This window comes from Rhipicephalus microplus, chromosome 10 (genome assembly GCF_043290135.1).
Source record: "Rhipicephalus microplus isolate Deutch F79 chromosome 10, USDA_Rmic, whole genome shotgun sequence".
Taxonomy (NCBI): Eukaryota; Metazoa; Arthropoda; class Arachnida; order Ixodida; family Ixodidae; genus Rhipicephalus; species Rhipicephalus microplus.
This window is the reverse complement of record NC_134709.1, coordinates 9840762-9864335: the sequence shown is the minus strand read 5'-3', so window position 1 is coordinate 9864335 and position 23574 is coordinate 9840762. Positions and strand designations below refer to the sequence as shown.

General features: G+C 45.2%; 1 protein-coding gene across 2 annotated transcripts in view; it reads right to left on the bottom strand.

The window, feature by feature from the left end:
- The window catches only part of LOC119181180 (uncharacterized), a 767515-nt gene that overhangs the window by 517600 nt on the left and 226341 nt on the right, over positions 1-23574 (bottom strand). For both annotated transcript variants that reach the window (XM_075875011.1, XM_075875010.1), the window contains exon 2: positions 11655-11715. In XM_075875011.1, coding sequence (XP_075731126.1) covers positions 11655-11711 — 57 coding nt within the window. In that variant the 5' untranslated portion in view covers positions 11712-11715. The remainder of the gene's footprint in view (positions 1-11654; positions 11716-23574) is intronic.

Here is a 23574-nt window from a genome sequence, read left to right as displayed (position 1 = left end):
TCGACCCCGGCAGGCGGTCCAAGCCAGGGGGCTCCTGGAATAAAGAACCTTCCCACCTTCACACACAAATTTGTGCAATAAATATCTTAGATGCAACGCTGCTCTTTGACTACCCTCTGTAACGCTGTCCGTCCATACACCCCCACTGCGCATGCTCGCATATCTCGTCTATATCGGCCCAGGAAGACAACCGCAAAACTGTTGCTCCCCTCCTCTTCTCTCGCCTCGCAAGGTCGACGCTGGCAGCGTCTGCTTGTAAAAACCGACTGCTCGTGCTGCACAACCGTTCACTGACCCCACCCCCCGGATATGTAGGCACTGGATGGCTCATTCGGAATTCAGTCAAGGGCGTCTTCAATTGGCTTTCGCTTGATGAGTGCCAGCGTCAACGTCGACACCAGTGTAAGCGTTAGCGCCCACTGCTTCGCATCTACGCATGCTTCCGTTTAGCGGGAAACGGTTCAAGTTTTAGATTCGAAGCAGATCTTTGACTAGCCTGTGTAAAGCTGTCCATCCGTGTCTCCGTCTCAACGCGCCAAAATACGCCCCCCCCCCGCCGAATTTGTTGGAACGACGCCAAGTAGGTCAAGGCCCTTGCGCGTTAACGTCACTCTCTCCCTCACCCACAGCACCTGCCGGCTCCTCCCAACACACTGAGGTGGCGTTGCTCCTCCGCCCGCTTGCAATGCACCTCTTTCTCACGTCATCCTCTCCACCACCCGCAACGCTCGACCACACGTCGAGTGGAAACACTCTTTCGGCTTGTTTATCTGCGATGAAACACACGAAACACAACTTGCTTCCCGTGTCTTTGCATTTAAAAGAAATATTTACTCGAGTAAAGGCCTCACCGAGTTTCATTTCAAACGTTTTTTTTTTCAGCACCCGCGTTGATGCCCGTTTCGGCTGGGTCAACAGCATGTGCATGCTTTCTGCATGCTTCGCATTCCATCATGGTTACTGTCGGGGCTATGATCCATAGTTGTTTTTCTTTTCTTTTAAACGCCAGTCTCTGATGAAAGCCATGCGCAGCGGCCAGAATGCTCGCAAATTATCTAAACGGAAGTTAAATCGACTAGCGATTTGGCCTATAACCCTAACAAAGTCAGCCAATGTAACCATCCCATTTGTCAAGAGTGTGTGGAGTAGTGTCTGGAAGGTGCCGTAAAGAACAAAGCGGTTATGGCCGTTTAAAATTGAACTGTCGATAGCATTTGGAAACCTCGTATTCCTGTGCAGCGGCCCTGTTGTATTTTCGATATTCGTAGTGCCCACGGGACGGCTTTGAGCTCTCCCACAGTAAAGTACTGAGTATTGTAAATCGATAAAGCAGTTTTAGATGCGGAGCATCTAATACTCGAGGCTTGTAGTGCGGCGCCGCCCGCAAGCTTCCTCCTCCTTCTTCCACCATCTGTGCATTCCTTCCTCCTCTACACACCGCGCGCGCTTCACTCCCCCACCATCTGTGCACCCTTCCTCCTCTACACACCGCGTGCGCTTCTTCTCTTCACGAACATTCGCTAGCTGTATAATGTAGCGCGCATGCGCCGTCACGCTTCGAGAATATCCGCAGCTGACACGCGCGCATGCGCCGTCGCGCTTCGAGAACATCGGCAGCTGACGCGCGCGCATGCGCCGTTGCGCTTCTCCCCCTTCTCGAACATTCGACAGCTGACGCGCGCATGCACCGTCACCCACCATCTGTGCCGCGCGCGCTTCTCCCCTTCGAGAACATTCTACAATTCTCCTGATTCTCCAGTGGACGCGCATGCGCCGTCGCGCTTCGAGAACATTCAACAGCTGACAGTGCATGCGCCGTCGCGCTGTATATATACTCAAGGTCGGCGCTCGCTCGCTCAGTTGCCGCTCGTCGGTTGGTTTGTACGGCGCGTCGACGTCCAAGGTCGCGGTGAAATGAATTCCAACGAATCCACAAACACAATGATCGACGTCCCTTCGACCAGCGCCGCCCTTTCGCATACGTGTGTACGTGTTCACTCATTTAACACCCCCTCCTACAACCACGTTAACCAATTTAGCCATCGACCCAAGTAAGTCGCAATTTAACACCCCATTTCACAACCACGTTAACCAATTCAGCCATCGACCCAAGTAAGTCGCACTTTAACACCCCGTTAACCAATTATATGCTCCGCATCCTCCTCAGTGTTCCCCCGAGGGAAGCTGCGGGCAATTTTTTTTATAAACACAACATTGGGCGCAGTCTGTGCTGTTTATCTCAGTGGCCCGGCCTGGACGTGAGCACTAGTGGTGGTGCTTTACTCGCCACCTTGGTTTTAGCAGGGACGGCTCACTGCTCTCCCATATTTGAGTATGAAGTACTCGAAATCGTTAAACACTTTTTTCTATACACATTGTGATGTACACGTTCTTTTCACGTCATCTCATAGCCATGTTCATGAAAATGAAGTCTGTTTTGTCATAATCGTTATTGTATGCCTAATAAAAAATGTTCTGTTGAAATTTCGTTGACGTCTGTGACGATATATTTCTAAATGCGTCCTAATCTGGCACACCACGTTCACTTTCATTGTGACGCACCAGGACGGCTTTATGCTCTCCCATGGTAGAGTAATATGTACTCTAAATCGTTAGCAACTTTTTTATAAACACACTCGGCCTCATCAAGTGGGAAGCCCACGGGATGGCTTTCTGCTCTCCCGTGGTGGAGTACCAAGTTAGCCACATTTCCTAAACACTCATCGTTCACAACCTGATGTCATGTGGCCGGGACAGTTCACAGCTCTGTCTTAGTAGAGTACATACAGTGCTGTAAAACGTTCACAACTTATACTGAACATATGTCTTTTAAAATCATTGATGCCAGAATTTGGGACGGCTCTCTACTCTCCCGTAATAGAGTACAAAGTGCCTGAAGTTGTTGAACACATTTCTCTCCCTCTCCCATCATAAAGATGAGAAAGGCTGTGAGAAAAGTTTGAGAAGCAGCTCTGCTAGCTAGCTCCTGCTCTCCTAAAGTACAGCAGTACCCATCAACAGCCCTAATAAACCGGAAAATAAACAGTAAATTAAAAAGTGAAAATAAAAATGGTGGAGAAACAAGATTATCAGCAACAATGCCACATAGTTTTGTTGAAAGTAAGTTCAATAAGAACTCCATTGCGACCACTCAAAAAGCGAATTTCAGAGAGAGAATTGAGGATTTGCGAGGGGATCAACTCCGACAAACCTCTTATTTTCTCCTGAGAAATAAACTAAAATAAGAACCCCCTGAACTTAAAGGAAAACAAACTTCGAATGCACTGAGCTCTAGTTATAACCCACCCAGCCTTTCAACGCCGCTTCCACCGCTATCGGTAGGCCAAAAAGGGAGAGCGCTTTAAGTGTGAAATAGCTGTAAGTCCTCTCTACCTGCACGCACTTTGCGGTAGTTGATTAGTGAGGCAATCAGCTGCGATGAGAAAGACGTTTCATGGTATACTTGTGAGAATGTTGCAGGGCCCTTTCAAAAGCTACTTATTCACCAATGTACCACTTACGAAAGCCTTCCAACAAAATATAACTTATTTCTCTTCACAACCCGTGCTTTTGACTGCGCTGAAAATGGTTAGTCTCTCCACACCCCTCCAACACATACACATGTACGTCGAGTGGCTCACCCTAAGGTCGCAGGATCTTCTCTTGGCCACGATGGCCGCTTTTCGATCGAGGCACCATGCTTGAGCCCCGCGTGTTTTAAAGAATCCCAGGTGGTCAAAATTTCCAAAGCCTTCCACAAGGACGTCCCGTATAACCACATTACTCCTTATTCTCTGCTGCCTTTCACTCCGTATTCCCTCACTAATAAACCTCCGGCTTCCACTACCGATTGTTAGCACATATTTTAGACAACTCACGAGGGCATGCTCAAGTTAAATTATGCTGTTATATTCAAAGAACCACTGTTCTATGAGACGAAAAGAAACAAAAAACGCTCTTGTACCATATTTTTGAGTAGTGAGTGCACACTGCTGTACAAGAAACTTGTTTCGCCTGCGCCTAATTGGGCGCAGGCGAAACAGCGATGTCTGCGATCCAATCGGCAAGGCAGGTTCCTACTAAGATTAGTACTGTGTCGAAGTCCCTATCGGTAAGAGCCAACTGGAGTCGTGTGGAGCGTCTTGCCTACGTCAAGATTGTCGACAACAACTCCTCCATGTGTATTGACCATACACGCACAATGGTAGGACTGCTCCGTGCCCTCGCCTGATACCGGCTTGGCGTCAGGCTGACGTGGGTCACAACATCCAGTGACAATCACACTGTGCGTTGTTGCCTCCGACAGTAGACCATGGCACTATCAATGCTGGTGTTTTGCTTGGCACTTGTACGTGTGGTTATTGGATACCTTTATGTTTCGCATATCACAGTAATTTTATGAGGGCGTTTTCGGATACATGTCAATAGAAAGAGGCAGAAGAGAAACGTGGAGGGATAATAATATTAGCCAGTACTATAACACCGACTGGCTACCATGCCATTCTGCATCAGTGTTCCTCAGTGAAAAGCAAGGTAACAGCTGCGAATCTTGAATAGTGGGCTTACATTGAGAGGGGATTAGCTAGAAAGCGATAATGGTAGTGTATTTGAATTCAGAGAACCAGAAGAAGGAATGTTCGAATAAGCTGGCCAAAGTAATACCTGCTTCACATGGCCTTCTGTGACAGAATGTGCTTGTCTGTCACTCGCTCTGGTAGCTTCGCACGGAAGGTGTCACGTTTCTGCAGCTGTATGGCTGGTTTTATTCGCGGTCAAGGCAACAGCATTTCAACGATGACGAAATGCTAAGACCACTTATGGGCTTATATTTTATATTCGTCACTCAATACCCGTCACGTTGAGACAACACTCACCCGATTGTGTTACCTAGGGTTCTTTCGAAGCAGAAAAACGCACTTTGTTGCCATGTCAGAATCAACGAGATGAAATCAGGTTTTCTAGAGTGGCAAGAATTCAGGCTTGTAAGTGCTAGCATTTCTTCTACTTTAGGGAAATATGAAAATTTTAAGTTCATTTTTCTGTTCCTTGAAGATATTAGCCCAATTGATAAGGTCGAGCCAGCGCAGAACAACCACCACTTTTATAACACTTATGAATGACAAAGCCACGTATTTTCTTTCCGTGCCCTCCTCCTCGGACCTTTTTATACCCTTTCCGTCTTTTTACGCATACTAGGGCACCGCTTAATACCTACCCGCAGAATTCCCTGCCTGAAGACAAAAAAGCTTTCTAGCTCTCCCTGATGTACTAGATTGCAGGCAAGCTTTACATAACGCGATCACAGTGTGTATTTCGTCTTTTTTCAGTTTTAGTTTTTTCATATGAACTTATAACACGCCATTCAACCTTTCTCAAATGTAGGTGACTTTGTTGGGATAATTCATAGCTACAGTGCTTATCCGGGCACGTCAGAGATCGCGCACGCTTACATTCACCCCGAGTCTAAGCTAAGCTTTGAAACGAAACCAATAAGTGAAAGAGGTAATTAAAAAATACAAGCTCCGAAGCTAACTTACTAGGGACAGTTGAGTAGAGTAGCCATTTGAAGCGATAAATCACCACATTGACTTCTCACCTCGAGAATCTGTACCAAGCGTTCGGATAAAAAGAAGATACGAGAACAACTGCCATCATCAGACACGGTGTGGTGCGATATGAATGATTCATCCCCGAAACAAATGATCCCACAAATGCTCGCTGACTGCACATTCACTGCAATCTACGTCGACGTGAAAATTTCAGAATTAAATAAGAAGAAAAAAAGGTAACGCTGGCATGACATGCTTGGAAACATCTCTATGGTCTCTCTCACGCAACCACAAAAGGGTTGAGGAGCCCTTGTGAGTTTTTGCTGAGATCGTTGCTTTTCAGTAGTACTGAAAGTTGAGCTAGTTGGATCACTGTTTTTCTTATACAATTTATGGCGAAGATGATAGCAATGGCACGTACAACACATTTTTGAATTTGTTTTCTTGTGATCGCTTGCTAGCGTAATGCTACAACATTTTTTTATTTTATTTTTTGATGCTTTGAAGATTTAAGGGCATTGCAGAGGGGGGCGGTCAGATAAAAATAAATACAGTGAAAAAGGAAATTCGAAAAACAAGTGTTATTTTCCTGAGAAATACAGTTATACATAAAACTGTAACTACTTTTGAACAAAGGTAACAGGGTAGTATAAAACAACGAAAACATTTGTTCTAACATCGATATAAAATATTAGCTTACTTATTTCGGAGAAAGCGTTGTCCTCGATGCCGGTTGTCGATCCGGGAAGGTGGTTCCAGTCTATTTATGTGCGGGCAGTGAAGGACTGCGAACAATATTTCGTCTCAAATGAAGGTACGCCTACTTTATGGCAATGATCTGGCCCGGGTGAAATGAAAGATGGAGGAGATATGATTTTGTCATGTATATTAGGAGAGAGAGAGAAAAATAAACGTTTATTTAGAAACAGTGTTCCGAGCAAATCCCGATATCACCCTAATGTGGGAGGGTTCCCCTAGCACAGGAACCCCCTGGCTTCGACTGCCCTCTTGGCCCTGGCGAAGAGTTGTCGCTGGTATTTTTATGAAATCTTATGAAACAAACATGAGCGCAAAACTTGGCGTCGGGATGCAAGAGGTGGTAAAGTGTGAGTGTCTTGCATGGTTGTAACACTTGCTGTGTGATTGTAGCTTGTTAAACTTAAACGGGCTGCGTGTTTTTGTATGAGCTCAAGTGCTATAATTAGGTTAGCCAAACTTGGGTCCCAAATGGCGGATGCGTGCTCTAGTTTGCTACGAACCAGCAATCTGCATAATGTTAGTTTGAAATATAGAAGGAGTGGAAAATTAAGGCGCAGGTAGCCTAAAATGTTGTTAGCGCTGTTAATTATGCAACTAATATGGAGCGACCAGGTTAAGGAAGAAGTTATATGAAGGCCAAGGTAGTGGTATGACATGACTTGTTCTTCTTAAGTGCTGTTTAGGTAATATGTAGCCGGAAAACATAATATTCGAGAAACGAGTAAAACTTTCCACTTATGAATCAAGCTCCATTACTCACGAGTTACACCATTCTTAGGTGAAAGTGAGGTCAGTTTTTGTGGAAAACGAAAGTCAATGACTTCATTATTTTGCGGGAAATTACAGAGTCACATGCAAATAGGTGTATGTTAGAAGCTACGCGACTAGATAAGTCATTAATATAAGTTAAAAATAAAAGAGGGCCTCATACGGATGTTTGAGGCACACCAGAGTGGGCGGTGTTTTGCGATGAAGTAGATTGTAAGTAGTTATTAATTGGGAGCATTTACAAGGAAAGCATTCAAGCTAAAAAAAGGAGAGAACCAAGGTTTAGTTAGCTTTACTTAAAAAGTAGTAGTTTGTGGCATAATTTTTCAAAAGCCTTCGCAAAATCGAGGAAGATGCAGTGAATAGTGTAATGTCGATCACGAATGCCATGAAGCTTATGGGTGAATGAAGTTAATTGAGTTTCGTACGTGAAGCTTTTACGGAAGCCAGGCTATGTGTTGGTAAGAAATGTATTAGTTGCTTGGAAGTAGCAATGTTCGAATATAGTACGTGCTCTGATAACATACATAAGATGCTAGTTAATTACATGGATGGCTTATTGAGAGGTGAATTATTGTTACTTGATTTGTGAATTGGAATCACCTTTCCGATCTTGCAGTCGGCAAGCAAAATACCAGAGTCTAGAGTGTGCTGAAAAATTTGAGAAAGCAGCATAGAACAGTAAGCTTTAGCAATTTTCATTATTTTTGAGTTAATAAAGTCGACGCGTGGGCTGAAACACGATTTTAAATTGTCAGTTTTTTTTTCAAAGCGATAAAGTTTGACTATTATAGGATTCATAGTACAGTATTTGTATTGAGCACGCTCCCTTCTAGTGTGACGACAAGCCAAAATATTGTACAATGCTCAAAATACTTCAAGAATGTTGACAGGGTCTTCCTATTTACATCTCCTGTTGTCGTAACACTGTCAGTTGGTCATGACGTTGATGAAAAAGTAGTGTGCGTATTCAAGACTCGTTATTTGGCCGAAATTGCGCATGGAAAAATAAAAGTGAAGGCCCAAGCACTACACGCTGTCCTAAGTAGGCGTGCGCTTAGGGGGGGCGGGGGGGGCGGGGGCAGGTTCCCTTAAACATTTCGGAAAGGGATGAAGTTCAAGCCCCCACCCATGAAGGGAAACACTGCGCGCGCTTATGCACACTGTACGCTGATAGCGGCTAAGGGCTGTCGGTAATACCATCATGAGCGGAGCGCCTCGCCTTTCATAAAGCAGCCATCGAGCCTCATCGAGCAGTCAACGAGGTTTCCCTGATAAACATATCAGTGTGCGCATCCTGCATGCGTAATTTTTTAGAGAATGATGTCAAGCAATTAGGAAGCTTCCCACATATCGCGGTGCAATAGGCGCCAGACGTTCCTAACAATGTCTGTGGCTTAAACCTGAATACATCAAGATAAAGCAATAAACGCACGTAGCAACAGCTTTTCTGTTTACGCTATGTTCCGATGCAAAAGTTCTTTAATGCGTTCAAGTTGTCCAGTACGAAGCACCACTCTTCATATGTGTGTGTTTTTTTTACCGTCCTCGAAGTTACCCACCAAGCCGGTGAGTCTGCAGAGTACTGTATATTGTGTATATGCAATGACGTAAATAATAAAAGATATCAGAAGTTGTAATGAAGCGTGGAGCATACGAAAGCTCAAGGCGGGGAAACACATTAGAATAACATCAAATCGTGATTTTCTTGAATGCAAAAAAATAGTGACAAAAATGGAAACGACAATGATATTGAGTTATAATTTATAAACAGACATACAGAAAGAGAAAGAGAGAGAGAGAGAATAGAAATTTTATGATAAAAGGCAGACTTTTAGCCAACTGATAAATATCCAGTCAGTCATTCACGATGCCTTATATGGGCATTACGGAAGAGGCTCCGACAGATACGGATTTCATTGAGAAGAATCAGTGCCAAAAAGCGCTCCTTAGAATAAATGAAAGTTAATGCCACAGCTATTGAACTCTATAAAATATCGTCTAGTAGCAATAAACAAAGCTCATGCTCATCACACACACACACAGAGACAAAAAAGCCTCCGAATAAATGGTGCACACACGCGAAATGATTCAGTGCTGGGAATCAGTCGACGCGATAATTCGTTCTTCCCAAAACCGCAACATTCATGCACCATACAAGTCTCTCAGAGGCGCAATCGTCTCGTGCGCAACAGTGCGTTGCATGTTTATGACATCACGAACGATTATTTGCGGCGCTAAAAGGCCCGGGGTGCACATCTTTCCGCTTCTACATCGGGGTCAGGACTGACGATGCATGGCTGCATGCCGACTTCCACAAAGGGCAAAGCGAAGGTCGCCAATCGGCCGCATGGTGAAGTCGCACGCGAACGCGAACCGACAGGCGAATGTGTGAACACTGAAAGCGATTTTTCTTGTTACCATTTTCCATGAACAGCTACACAGTAAAAGCGCAAGCTTCAGCACAAACAGGCAAGTAAACAAAGAAAAAGAATCAACCGCGCTCCCATAACTTGTCGTTGAAAGTCAAGAACAGCGGCTGTGCGTTGTTCATTTCTTCGCCCACTTCACCGTTTTGTGCTTTCTTTTACTACTCTTCCAACAATAAAAAAAATAACAGGCTCCTCCAACTTGCTGTTTCCTTATATCACCCGAGTCTGCTTCAACTGCCACGAAAGAAATAAAAAGCGATTTTATGCTACGATACTGCATGGATATGAAACTCAAATACATGCAGTCGTGATCACACTGTTTTCCTTCATTTTTTTGCATGTTCTCTTGTTGTCTGTCGGCTGAAATCTCGAGTGCCTTTATACGTCTAGAATTCTAAAGAGAACAAATATATCAATATATACATACATACATCAGAAGTAATAAATGCATGAATCCGACGCCGTTCATTCGTGAAAATGGTCCTTTTTTAACGACAAGCTCTGCGACTCGACAGCGATGACGCCTCCCAGCCAGCCGCCTGTTAGTGAGATAAGAGCATGCCCTATATTTAGCTGGCTAGGTTCTTTTTTTTTTTCAGTTCGAACCCATTCGGTGCCGTCAATTTTTCAAGAGCTACGAACACAACAACGCCCGATGGCGAGGACGATGGGGTGTGCTCTGGAGAATGGCTAATAAGCATACGAGTGCTGAACCAAAAACAACGTTCGAAGCGAAGGCAGCGGGGTTTTAAAAAAAACCACTAAATTAAACGCGAGCAGTTGCTGAAAAATTCAAACGCTACACCGTACGCATTATTCGCAATTCCTCGCAGATTGTTGAGAATTGGAGCTGTGAGAGCACACTTAAAAAAAATTAAGTTCTCTCTCTGTAATTCCAGTTAAATGATATGAAAAAAAATTGTCTACCGTCCCCTCATCAGTTTTGAAACCTCTACCATAAAAAAAAAGTAGAGCTTCCACAAGCTCGCCTTCAGAGCTATTGTGCTGGCAAAGTCGATCAGAAAAAGGACCTAAATGAAGAATATATCGAAGATATCACATTATTTTTTGACATGTTGCCTTCACAGATTGTTAAAGCGACCGACAAGGGCAAGAACATGAAACGAGATAACTGCACAGATGAAAAGATTGTCCCTCATAGTGACTCAAACCAACCCTGTTTTTCTCGCGCAAAGTCGAGTTATAATTTTATTTCTGCATTTAAAATCGCAAAAACCGCATGTGGCGCCACTTAGTGGCAAAAAATTCAACTATCCTATGTGCCTTGTCATGTTACCGTAAACTAGTGTGCGTGGTCAAAAATTTTCTTGTTCGTATTGGAATATTGTTTACTTCTTTATAGTGAAAGATATTACTCTATAAAAATGTACCTATAAGCGCGCGTTAGTGGCACGCATTAAAGTGTCACTGCCTTCGCATGACGTAATGATCCCATGCTCGTCAGCGCGTCTTGAGCAACTTTTATGCATGCTCACGAAATCGTGCATGCAGTTTACGCGTCACTAAGATTTTGGAGGGACGTGGTTTTTCTATACCTACAATTCGTCTCAGACAACGACGTGCAGTGCTATAGTTGGCACGGCTGCTTATATGCGCCGTGACATTTTCGGTGAGTCGGCCTGGCTCGTGTGTCGAGAGAGTAACGACGACGGGACAATCCAACCACGACACAGGCGCAACAACGTTGGGCGCAGGCGCACGCAACGCGGTACAAATTCAAAAAAGCTGCATATAAAGCCACATCGGCTCATTGTAGGGCCTATTTTCGGAAAAAGTTCTAAGTAAACGTAGTTAAGAGTAGTTGCAGAAACTGGTGTGAAAGCAGAAGAACGACGTCCCGCACAAGTCACCAGAAAGTCTGCCGGCATCGCTATCGATTCTCAGCACTGCTGTATGGAAGGGCTCATCCGTGTTCAGAGCGTTTGAGATAGAAGAATTCTGCTTGTGAAATGATCACATGCTTTTGGGAATAACTGATGCAGCTACGAACACTACGAAGAGTAAGCTTTCTGTCAGGCCGGAAAAAACTGGGTAAAAAAGTCAGTTGTCTGTCCCTAGGAAAACGACTCCTTGTTATCCCATTCGCTAACCTAGGACTGACCTTTACAACTGACAATATACTTACCTTGGGTGCTTCGGATCTGGCCTTCAGCCTGAGGAACGCCTTTGATGCCGTTGGCATTTACCTTGATGAAAAAAAAACAAGTGCAATTTTAAATTATTCATGTATATGTAATATTGTGGCATTAATGAGCACATTCAAAACAAATTCAGATTTTTTTTCAATGAAGCTGTAATTTATACTCAAGATATGAACTATACTTTCTGGCCTGAGGGCGAAAAACTTTTGCACTTTTTCTGTTTCTGAGTATGTTCTACTTTTTGTTAGGATTATTCAATGCATGACAGGTTCGAAAATTCTTACGACCGATTCTTGGCACATTGCCCTGAGTGGATTACGCCATGGTTGAGGCATCGTCGTTATCACCATCGTCACATGTCACTTCATGAAGATAATACTTTTTCTACACCACACAGAAAACTATTTGCGGCGAGATATGGTGTTCTGCGACTGCTCCATCATCACGCTTGTGAGGATAGGCAGTCGGCGGCGCGTATATAAAAGTATACGCAACGACATTTCGCTGTAAGTGGTTTGAGTCGATTGTAAGTGAATAAAGCTCGTGGACTGCAATATAATTGTGATACATACGACCTGCACTGCATCGCTTGTGCACGAAACTGGGCTAACGTTCCTACCATGTGCGAGAGAATCCCAATATGCCATTCAATGGGCTGCTCACCTTTGGTCACAACCGTGTTTCGCACGGTGCTCGATGTTTGTTTTTTTGTATCTGCACGTGTTAAACTGTTTAATGTCGCCCTTCGCATCCAAACACCGTTCGAAGCTGATCACACACCTCTGGTTTGAGGTGCACTCAATGGCAAATTTATTCTAAGATATCAACCCAGACGTATCGCAATTGAAAAATAAAACAAAAAATAGCCTCGTATCTGCATGTTACACTGCAAATGCCGTCGAAAAAACGATATAGTCTTGCATCTGGAGAGAGTGAACAAAACGTTTATTTGATGTTCTGCGCAAGGAAATCGGTGAATGGTATTCTGGAGGCGTTGTGCTAGAGTGCCTCGAGCATGCAGCGGAGGCGAACGAGCGCATCAAGTCACGTCACACGTCAGACATGAGTGCTATCTGGCAATTATCTTGGAAAAAGAAGCGCGCGCGCCCTGCGCACCCGTCTGGGAGGTGATAAGGTATAGAACGCAAGCTCACTGGTAGGTGCCACCACCGTGTCGTCTTAGCAAAGCGTTGGAAATGCTTTCCTTTTCATGCAAGCGTTGCATGGTCAGCGCAACATGATAAACGCTACGGTCCTTAGTATTACTAATGTATGCCTTTTCTAGTAAGAGACACACATACAGAATATTGACGTGTTTTTATGGTGCCCCAGATATTCGCAAACATTGCTTTTAGATGCGGAGCATCTAATACTCGAGGCTTGTAGTGCGGCGCCGTCCGCAAGCTTCCTCCTCCTTCTTCCACCATCTGTGCATCCCTTTCTCCTCTACACACCGCGCGCGCTTCAATCCTCCACCATCTGTGCACCCTTCCTCCTCTACACACCGCGTGCGCTTCTCCTCTTCACGAACATTCGCTAGCTGTATAATGTAGCGCGCATGCGCCGTCACGCTTCGAGAACATCAGCAGCTGACACGCGCGCATGCGCCGTCACGCTTCGAGAACATCGGCAGCTGACGCGCGCGCATGCGCCGTTGCGCTTCTCCCCCTTCTCGAACATTCGACAGCTGACGCGCGCATGCACCGTCACCCACCATCTGTGCCGCGCGCGCTTCTCCCCTTCGAGAACATTCTACAGTTCTCCTGATTCTCCAGTGGACGCGCATGCGCCGTCGCGCTTCGAGAACATTCAACAGCTGACAGTGCATGCGCCGTCGCGCTGTATATATACTCAATGTCGGCGCTCGCTCGCTCAGTTGCCGCTCGTCGGTTGGTTTGTACGGCGCGTCGACGTCCAAGGTCGCGGTGAAATGAATTCCAACGAATCCGCAAACACAATGATCGACGTCCCTTCGACCAGCGCCACCCTTTCGCATACGTGTGTACGTGTTCACTCATTTAACACCCCCTCCTACAACCACGTTAACCAATTTAGCCATCGACCCAAGTAAGTCGCAATTTAACACCCCATTTCACAACCACGTTAACCAATTTAGCCATCGACCCAAGTAAGTCGCACTTTAACACCCCGTTAACCAATTATATGCTCCGTATCCTCCTCAGTGTTCCCCCGAGGGAAGCTGCGGGCAATTTTTTTAATTGACAATCGCGCTAGTATGAAAGCTGAATCTTGAGCAATATCTGTGGGCGCTGCGGATGCGGTCGGCCGTTTGCACTCTCGTTTGGCCACTTTGGTGCCGTTCAGGGTACCGTTAAGGGCGGACAAACAGACAAATGTACAGATAGACAGACAGACAGACCAAAGTTTTTGCGTCGAAGGTCTATAAGACAGGCTATTGTCTTTAAAAAAAACGTGCAGTTCATGTCATTTCCAAGTACGCAAAAATGAATAGGTGTCACATTTCTTCTAATTATGCTTTCGACATACCTCCTTGCAGAAGAACGAAATGTACATCATTTTTTTATTGTTAGATAGATTGTGTATCTTGCGGTAGACTTGCGCACTCACAAGTGGTTGCTAAGCCATAATTTCTCAGATGTTTTCTCACTGTGTCTTTTTCACTAAGAGTACACTAAAGAGGTATTTAGCCACTGAAAATGTCCAGCACCTGATTTTTTTTGCGGGATACGCACGTATAGAAGCGTGGCAGAATATAAAGCGATGGGACGCAGGAACTGCATACAAATGCGAAAGTAACCTTTACGTCATCGCGTCATGTCTTAATGTCGCGCCATGTCGGATATGTGTTCCCCAACCAACAAGAGAGATTCCAAGAGCGCGTTAGAAAAGAAGACTCTTGAAACAAGGAATGAACTCATCACGCAAGTGCGGCACGCAAGCTTGACGCCGCCAGTGTGTCAAGACGTTTGCAGTGCCGTATTTAATTCAGCCATCTCACACGTTCTTTTCCCTATTTCACTGCTGCGGAAATGCGTAGATGGCCGCCCCCGCGTCAGGTCTTTATAAATGCCTCGGGTCTTTGCGAGGAGTAAAGCATTGTTATGATCGTCTAGTAAGGCGTCAAAGCATCGCTCGAATTTAGGTCAACTCGGCTTTCAACGTGAGAACTCGACGAGATAGCACACACAAACAGCAGAAACCGTCTGTCTTCTTGCTGTGGAGTATAAGTTCCACAAACTACACGTTTAAATCCATTCATTAGCTCGTTAGTCTTGAAATACTGTTGGAATGCCATAAAATTTCGTCTGTCCTTTTCTGTAGCAGACATTTGTTTTCAAATTTCGGCCCGTATACGGTTCTGGTGTGCCATGTGAGAAATATCTGTAGCGAGGTCTTACAACAATGACGGTATGCTGTCGCAATATTCTGGCCGTAGTAAATGTTTTTGAAAGCTAAATTTAAGATAGATAGCGCCACGTTTGCAAAATTTATCTACAATGCTTGATGAAAAAAAAATGTCACCGATCGACGGTTACGATACCGCCAAATGCGAATTCTAATACCAGCTGTTCAGGTGTCCTGATTTCACGATAAGTTGAGGGAAATGATAACAAGCATGCATATACCGTAGCATACCAAGTCGTGAGTGTAGCGTGACTGGGGCGGACAGTTTCATTCATTCCATTCGCATTAACCGACGCAGACGGAATGTAGTGCGAATGCCACGCTAACAGGAAGACCGCGGGGGCAATATCAGCCGCTGACAGTCCTGCGTTCATGCAGCGCTTTATTAAATGCGAAGCAGCTTAGGGTCAAGCTCAATTAGATGTGCGGCGTGACCAGCCTTACTGCGCATGCATGTCAGCTTCCCTCTCTCGCATCGCAATGACGACGCAGGGAGCGTCCAATAACCTACACTCGCTCCTGGCCCATTCTTTCTCCGGCATTCCTCCCGTCACCCCCGTGACGTTTACGCCCTCATTGCACATGCGCGTCCCCTCCCTCTATCTCATCTTTTACGCTCCTCCTCTCTCGCCTCGGAACGATGACGCAGTCAGCGTCTGCAAGCGAGTTTCTTGATTACAAAAACTCCCAAGCATTTCCCCGAGGGTGAACATGGTTAAGTGCGAATGCACGGGGTGATTCTATGAGGGGGAGTAAAGTTAAAATTCATTGGTGACGCTGATATCGGTCTCAGTAACCCGCCTTATATCCAGATGGTAGCGTTGCCTCCGGGACATCCATCGCACGACCCGCTCTCGACGGGAGACTGAGAGAGAAGGCGGGCGCGCGAGAGAGAGGGGTGCGCGCGCAGCTGCAGTGAGCGAGGAGAGCGGAGGAGCGAGCGAAGGGGGAGGGGGACTATCAGCGTCGCGTCCATGGCTTATTCGGTAGAGCGTCGCACTGCGGCCCGCCAAGTCCTCTTTCTTTTAAAGATAGAGAGAAGACTGCGGACGCCGACGACGGCGGTGGATGGTTCGGGGTCGCTTATAAAGTGTATTCACACTTAAAACCGACTGCTCACGCTGCCCAACCATTCACTGGCCACACCGTATTTAAGGTAGTGCTGGTAGAGGATTGCTCCTGTGCGTTGCTGAACAATTGAATTCGCCGCGTAGGCGTTAACTTAAAGCGGACTGCGAGTCTCTGTATCCAATCGGAGTCTTCTGTCTCTTATTGCCCACTAGTACCGATTGGCATGTTCCAGTAGGAAGCACCGGTTCATCACTGCGTGCTTTGCGCATCCACAGCTTTCTCTCCTGCGCAACGCCTCGATGAGCGCCAGCGTCAACTCCACCGCCAGAGTAAGCGTTAGCGCCCGCTGCTTTGCGTCTACACATCGTTCCTTTTAGCGGAAGATGGTGTACTTTTAAGTGTGAATACACTTTATAAGCGACCCCAAACCATCCACCGCCGTCGGCGGCGTCCGCAGTCTTCTCTCTATATTTAAAAGAAAGAGGACTTGGCGGACCGCAGCGCGATGCTCTACCGAATAAGCCACGGACGCGACGCTGATATCGGTGTCAGTAACGCGCCTTATACCCCCTCCCCCTTCGCTCGCTCCTCCGCTCTCCTCGCTCGCTGCAGCTGCGCGCGCACCCCTCTCTCTCACGCGTCCGCCTTCTCTCTCAGTCTCCCGTCTAGAGCGGGTCGTGAGGGGGAGTAAAGTTAAAATTCGTTGGCATTCGCCAGTGAGTAAACGTAAACTCCCCCGTGTGATCGAATTGCGATTCCCAGGAACCATTAAACCATAAAGGCACCATAGTGTGATTAATAAATATAATAGTGTGAATTAATAAATACCCCTCATAGCATCACCCCGTGTATTCGCACGCTTGGGAGTTTTTTTTCTATATATGCTATCTTTGGACACCCTCGGCGCATGTCTTAGGGATTACGTCATCGACAGCGACAAAATGGCGTGCACTAGTGTAGCGCCGTGGGTGGCCGCTGCAGAACATGTGTCGCCACTGTCATTCTTCCCCGTGTCTCCTCGCTGTGGTCATCTTTCATTCTCCGCTGTGCTCTGCGTTACTAATGATACAGTTGGAATAAAAATAAATAGCTCCACAAACGTTATCGGAATAAAACTAAGCGAAAATGCATATTTGAACTTGTAACGTACTTGGCACGTGTTTCTGGTTTCTATCGTATCTCACAAACAACAGATATAAACGTCGTAGTCTTCAAACTTTATGGCTATGTTGTGCGAACGGCGGAATGGTAATGTATGCATTTTTACGCTTTCAATCTTCACACGAAACGACGCAGGAAAGCAACAAACGTTCGTCGACAACTTTATCATCAAGGAGACTGATGATACGAGAGTGCCGCATTTGGGGTCACACCAGTACTTTTTATTTCGTTTTCATATCTTGCACTGGGGGTGACGAAAAAAAAAAAGCACGCCGATTAATTTTCTTGTAAACATGACAGTGCTTTCATTGCTGCGTATTAATTCGCGCATTCTTCCTCACTCGAAGTGGCTACTAGAAGGAAAAGCATAATGCATAGAAATAACACTAGGCGGGGCCGGTTTTCAGCGCTTCTACTTGTGAGCATCTTTAAAAGGGCTCCCTTCTTCCAAGACATCGTTGTTATTTGTGACCAAGTCTTTTTATGCTATGGCAGCCCACGGAAAACCACTCCGTCCTATGATTACTGTGCAGCAGAGCTCCCGCCCTCTTCATTCGAGGACGTACTGCATTATCAACGATTCCTTTACGCGAAACACAGTTTTACTTTACCGATGCCCTCGTGCCATTGCATTGCCTCCTTCTCTCATTGGTGGGCGCGTCATCAGGTGACGCACACAATGCCAGTGATATTCAGAATTTGAATATTTCTTTACAAACGTGCGGTGCACTTGCGTTGAAAACACAGCAGTTAAACGAAAAGTATTGTCGCTAACACAAGAAACTGAGCTATGCACTCAGAACACTATAAATTATGTACGTTGAGGTATTAGTTTTATTCACTAGAAAAGTTTTATACAACTTTAGAATAATACAGCTGGACTAGTCTTTTAAAATGAATTATTGACAGTTGTTTGACATTGGTCCTTCCTAGTTTCTAGGGAAGTGGCAGTGGTGCTTTTATATGTGCAACGCTCCCTGATTGCCGAGAGAAAAAGGAGGACTACATTTGTCAAGATTAATCAGGATTATTTATTACACGTTATGAGTGCTAATCATCGATAAACCTGTGATAAATTCTGCGGCCGATTTTGACTAGAACGAAAATGCGATTAAAAAGATTCGCATCTTTGGTTTGAAGTCTCATTGGCGTGTTAGCTACGGTGAAGCCTTAGTTATGACGGCCGCTAAAATATCAAGTCGTCAACTTATCTGACGGATGGTTCAGACTCCGTAGGATTACGTGGCGTTGATAGCGCAACTTCACCAAGAATCATAGCCGCGTCAGTCAACAAAAGCAAATGAACGAATAGAGTGGAATAAATATTTCGTATATATAATGTAATAGGATCCAATTCAATCAGATCTTCGCATCAAATTGTGAGTGTCAAAAAGCGCACTCATTTTTAGAATCGTTTACCAATGTTATACCTGCACCCTAAGTTTAATGCTACGAGCACAGCATAGAATTAAAATATGGGAACCCGCATAGCAAAGTTGGCTAAAGGTCACAAGAGCAACAACACTTTCACACTTGAACTTGATTAAAAATTGTGCACTTGCGGGGAATCCGAATAATTGCTCCTAATGCTACATTTCATCTATTCATGCTCAACTTAGCAACATTAAGATGTAAAAAGTGTTGTATACTACTTGAAACAATGTTGTATACTACTCTGTTCAGCAATAAAAAAGTGATATTGTAAAAATTCCTGAGGTTATAACATCTAAAAACCACGGCATGATTACTAGAGACGCCGTAGGGGAAGAGTCTGGACATTCTGACCATCTGGTGTTCCGTATAGCGCACGGAAATTTAAGTACACAGGTTGCTAGCATTTCGCGCTCACCAAATGTTGGTCGCCCCTGCCGAGATTCGAACACGCGATCATGCAGCTGAGCACCATAACCTACAGCTCACAGGGGCGGGTCACTCCTACATTTTCGAACTTCTGAGTCGCTCACGCCAACACCAGTGTCGACAGAGGTGCGCAGTTTTTTTGTGGCGCGCGTTACTGTCAGGAAACGCTGCGCCGGCCACGCATTACATTCAGGAAAGAAAACAAAACGCAGACATAGAATTTCATTCTGTATGAAGGGAGTTGTTGGTGGCTTTGCTTACAAGGAAGGCTGGCAGACACGAATAAAGCGCCCATGGTGTTTACGCTCGCGCTCGTATACACAAAAGCACGAGCACGGAATCGTCGTGGATTGCAGCCCATGTTATGCTGGAATAACGAGTGTCGCAGGAAGGCCCGGCATTACTCACTACCATGCGTATACATTTTTCTTCCAGTTTTTTTTTGTGAATCTGTCGAGGCAGCTCGTGTATCTTTACAATTCCAGACGTGTGAGTGTTGTCTTGTACACAAGTATATGGCGTACTAATGCACAGGCACTCGCAGAAAACAAGACGGAGCATCGGACGCCGCCCCTCGGCGGTGCAGCGCGTCTGCATAAATGTAGTACCCTGATCAGCGCGTGAGTCGCCTTCCTAGCAAACAAGCTTTGCCCGCGAGAACAGAATTTTGAGCGAGTCTGTAAGAACTCAACTGAAGCAGACAGCGCAATATAAGATGACACAACTAAGAAGCAAAGAGGAAAGGAGCGCTTACTTCACGCTAAAGATTATTCCCGGAATTTACGCATATTTATTATTCAGCAGAGATATGAAACCTCATCGTCCCCAAATAACTATATGCATGCAACTTTCACCACAATAATGAACACCGAAGTGGTACATTATCGTAATTAGCCCCTACAACGAAAAACACAAACACAAGGGACGCAGTTAAAAACGCTGAGGTGTTCGTGGGTGACAATGCAGTTTCTGATCCTTGCTTAGTGGCAAATAGACATGGATTCCAAGAGGAAACTTTAAATTAGCGCACGTCTGCTTTCCTCGTTCCTCGCTTGTGTCCTCGTTTTCTGTGCTAGCTGTGCCAGAAACATTGGTCTCTATAGCGCACCTAAATATTTGCGCTTCGTTGCTTCAAAACGGTAGCCCTAGGTGCTCCTTAGAAATTCGATAAGGGTGACAGGTAAGGCCGCGTCTGTGATAAGCTGTGTGCCGGGTCCATAGCCAAATGGAGGTTTCTGTAATCACATCGCGCGAAATTAAAAAAAAATAGTACCAAGGACACAGTGGGGCTCGAAACTGCATGGGTCCACTGGGTGCCAGCCCTGAATTCTAGCACTTAGCCACGCTGGTGCTTGGGATTTGTTGGCAAACTTGCCTTAGGTATGCTTGATGGCAGGAAAGCAATCGCGTTCAATATGACTTATAAGGCGTTTTACAACAGCGAAAGAACAATCTGTCGTCGCACAGTGCGAATCGCGTAACGAGCTGGCCATCCAATCCTCCAACTCATTACAAAAGCTTCTTTTTGTTCAGCTGTCAACTGTGGTGCACACCCACTTCAAGCCTAATTCCTCATTCTCGAGGCACTGCATGAACAATTGATACAAAATTCCTCGCAATAGTTTAGCGGATACCACGCTTCTCAGAAGAATGACGAAAAATAGCATAGCAAACGCCAGCCTGCTACCCTAAAATATTTATTATTAATGCCGTAATGGGCATCACGCAAATGTGCTTGCTGCAGTTACCCAATGAGTGTTTAGAAAAGGCTATGAAAGACCGCTTTTCTAGCTTTCGCTGTGACTGTGCTGTGCCTTCCGCGCGGGCCTGGCGTTTTTTTGTATTTTTTTTCTATGTTGGGAATTCTGAAAGAAACTTTGCGTACGTTTTACGCGAACAGATTCACTATTTTTGTTTTTTTTCTCGCACTTTAACAGACTGGAATAAACCCTTGTTGTGTTCCGTCACTTTGTGATTCCTTCAAATCTATTTACTGTGTTTATGTTTGCTTTGTTTCTTTCTTGTTTTTGCCTTCCCCCTGCTTCGACCTACACAATATCCGCAGTATTGAATAAAGCATGAAAGAAGAAAATGAAAAGGAGCGTGCCATTCCATCAGCCTCTATTTGCATTCGCTTTGAGCCAGCCAATTATGTGCTACTGACTATCCTTACGATTTCACTCACTCCAAATCTCCAATTTTTTTCATTTTATTCTTTTCGTACCATTCAACGTCTACACTTTTGGCTCTATTACAGGCATTTCCTCCGTGCCCTACGAACGACAGTCATCCGAGGCGCTTTGAACAACGCGATACCACTGGCGACTTCCAGTAATGGCTTCTCTTTTTAGAGGTATTGGAACTATACAGAAAAAGGGAAGCAAGTAAGATGAAAGGCAACCCTGATAGATAGCTTGTAGCCAATCTCAGAGGCTGAAGGAGGGTGCTTGCGGAACCCTCTTCCTTAACTCGACATCATTCTTCACTCTCGCATGCCATGCCTCTCTTTCCCTTATTTATTCCCTTCGGGGTTCTTTCGACATCTCATCAACACCGCAAAGCGACCGTCCTTCGTCGCCACAACACCCCCTTTCTCCCGCTTTCTACTCCCCTCCTTTCTCTCTGTTTTCGCCTTATCACTCGTGTGTTTCTCTTCCACACCACTGAGAACCCTTCGGACGTCCCATTACACGACATCACGCTCAAATGACCTGCTTTTTACAAGATGGCGGGCAGTGCTTTCGCCGAGAGAGCCGGCCTCCAGTGTTTTCTCGCCTTTTCTTGTGTGGCTCTGCCGCCTCGTTCAATTCAAGGGTCATGCCGAGTCACGGCTCGCTTTGTAAAAAAGAGAGGAGGCGCGCACACACAAACGCCTCTTTTCTGAGCTCGCGTTCCTTGCACCCTATTCGCTTTAGCTTCGTTTGTTTGCTACCCAGCCATGCGGCTTTCGAGGTCCGAGCTATAGCGTGCCCGATACAAAGGACCGCAGTTCTCGAAGGAAACCCGTGTTTATGTCATCAATCTCGGTCAGTTGCGTACAGTAAGCCAGAGGGTGTCGTTCATCAAGCCACACCGCCACAATCCGGCCGACCCAAAGAGATTGGGAAGAATGAATTCACTGGGTTGGGCGTCGGGGGTAAGGTTCTGTCAGTGTACTCTATGGTTTGGTATCTACTGAATTCGTGCTTGAATCGGTATAAGGCAAACCTCAAATCTGGAAAACAAAGTGGCCGTTTGGTTTACGAGTGTTGAACCCATTAAGACCGATAATTCAGGGCGCTGTAAAAGTCGGAAGGTTCACTTTATGGAGGCCCAGTTGTTTGTTCTACAGCACGGTCGGATTCTTGGTCAATTTTATTGGTTTGCTCTGGTCGTTTATCACTACGTTCTGCTGATTATCAGTAAAACACACTTCAAAAGATACTCTACAGTAGAGTGTTCTTTTATGGGACCTCATTGATTAGTGTTTTTCTTGCATGTGTGAGATGAATTTGTTTTAGTATTTCTAACGGTACTTATTTAGTTGAGTGTTTTCATAAATGTTCTGTAATGAGATCTCATAGCTTGTTGCGTTTCGTTTGTTCTATGTCTCTTTTTTGTATGCGTTCCATTCGTATGAAAGGGTGCCCGATGCCGCTAAAGGGCACCAGCACCTCCTTACTATAACTATGACAAGCTGCTTACAAACAACATAAGAGAGAGGGTTTCTACAACGAATAAATTATCGTACGGTGCCCTATTTTTTTCCCAATACTGTTTTCTTACTTTTTAGCTTTATTTGCATGCAGTTGGTGACTGATAGCTCAGCTACACAGCAGTACGTTCACCTTGACATTGTACTCTTCTGGAATCATTAAGCAAGGAATTAGTGACTTAACATAACGTAAAGCATTTAGGGGAGTTGTTTCAGTATTCATGCTTTCCAGTTTCAGTATTCATGCTTTCCAGTGTCACTTAAAGGGATCGATTTTGTTTGGAAACATTGTCTTTGCAGTCAAGTAAAACCTATTGGTTCATACAATTGATTATTTATGCTGCACTGAAAAGTGTATTTCTCTTATATAGATAGATGAATAAACTTTATTGGGTCCTTTGCAGCTCGATTTAGCCAGTTGAGAGCCAATCTCAGATCGCTACAGAAATGTCAAGTCTCTCTACAGCGTCGCGGACCCGTCGGACTGTTCCTAACTGTTGTTCAAGCCTCGAGCTGGTAATGGTAACTTCCCATTCCGACAGGCTAGGGCAAGTCTGCCTTCTTGGTTGTTGAGCGTTTGTATATTTTGGAGTGTCGTGCCCTTGTTCACAAATGTGTTTTGCCATTAACCGAATCGCCTCAAACCATCCTTGGTAATGTACAAAGGTGAAAATTCAATATAATGCCCTACTTAATTTTATCAACTACATGAAATAAAATTAAAAGAAACT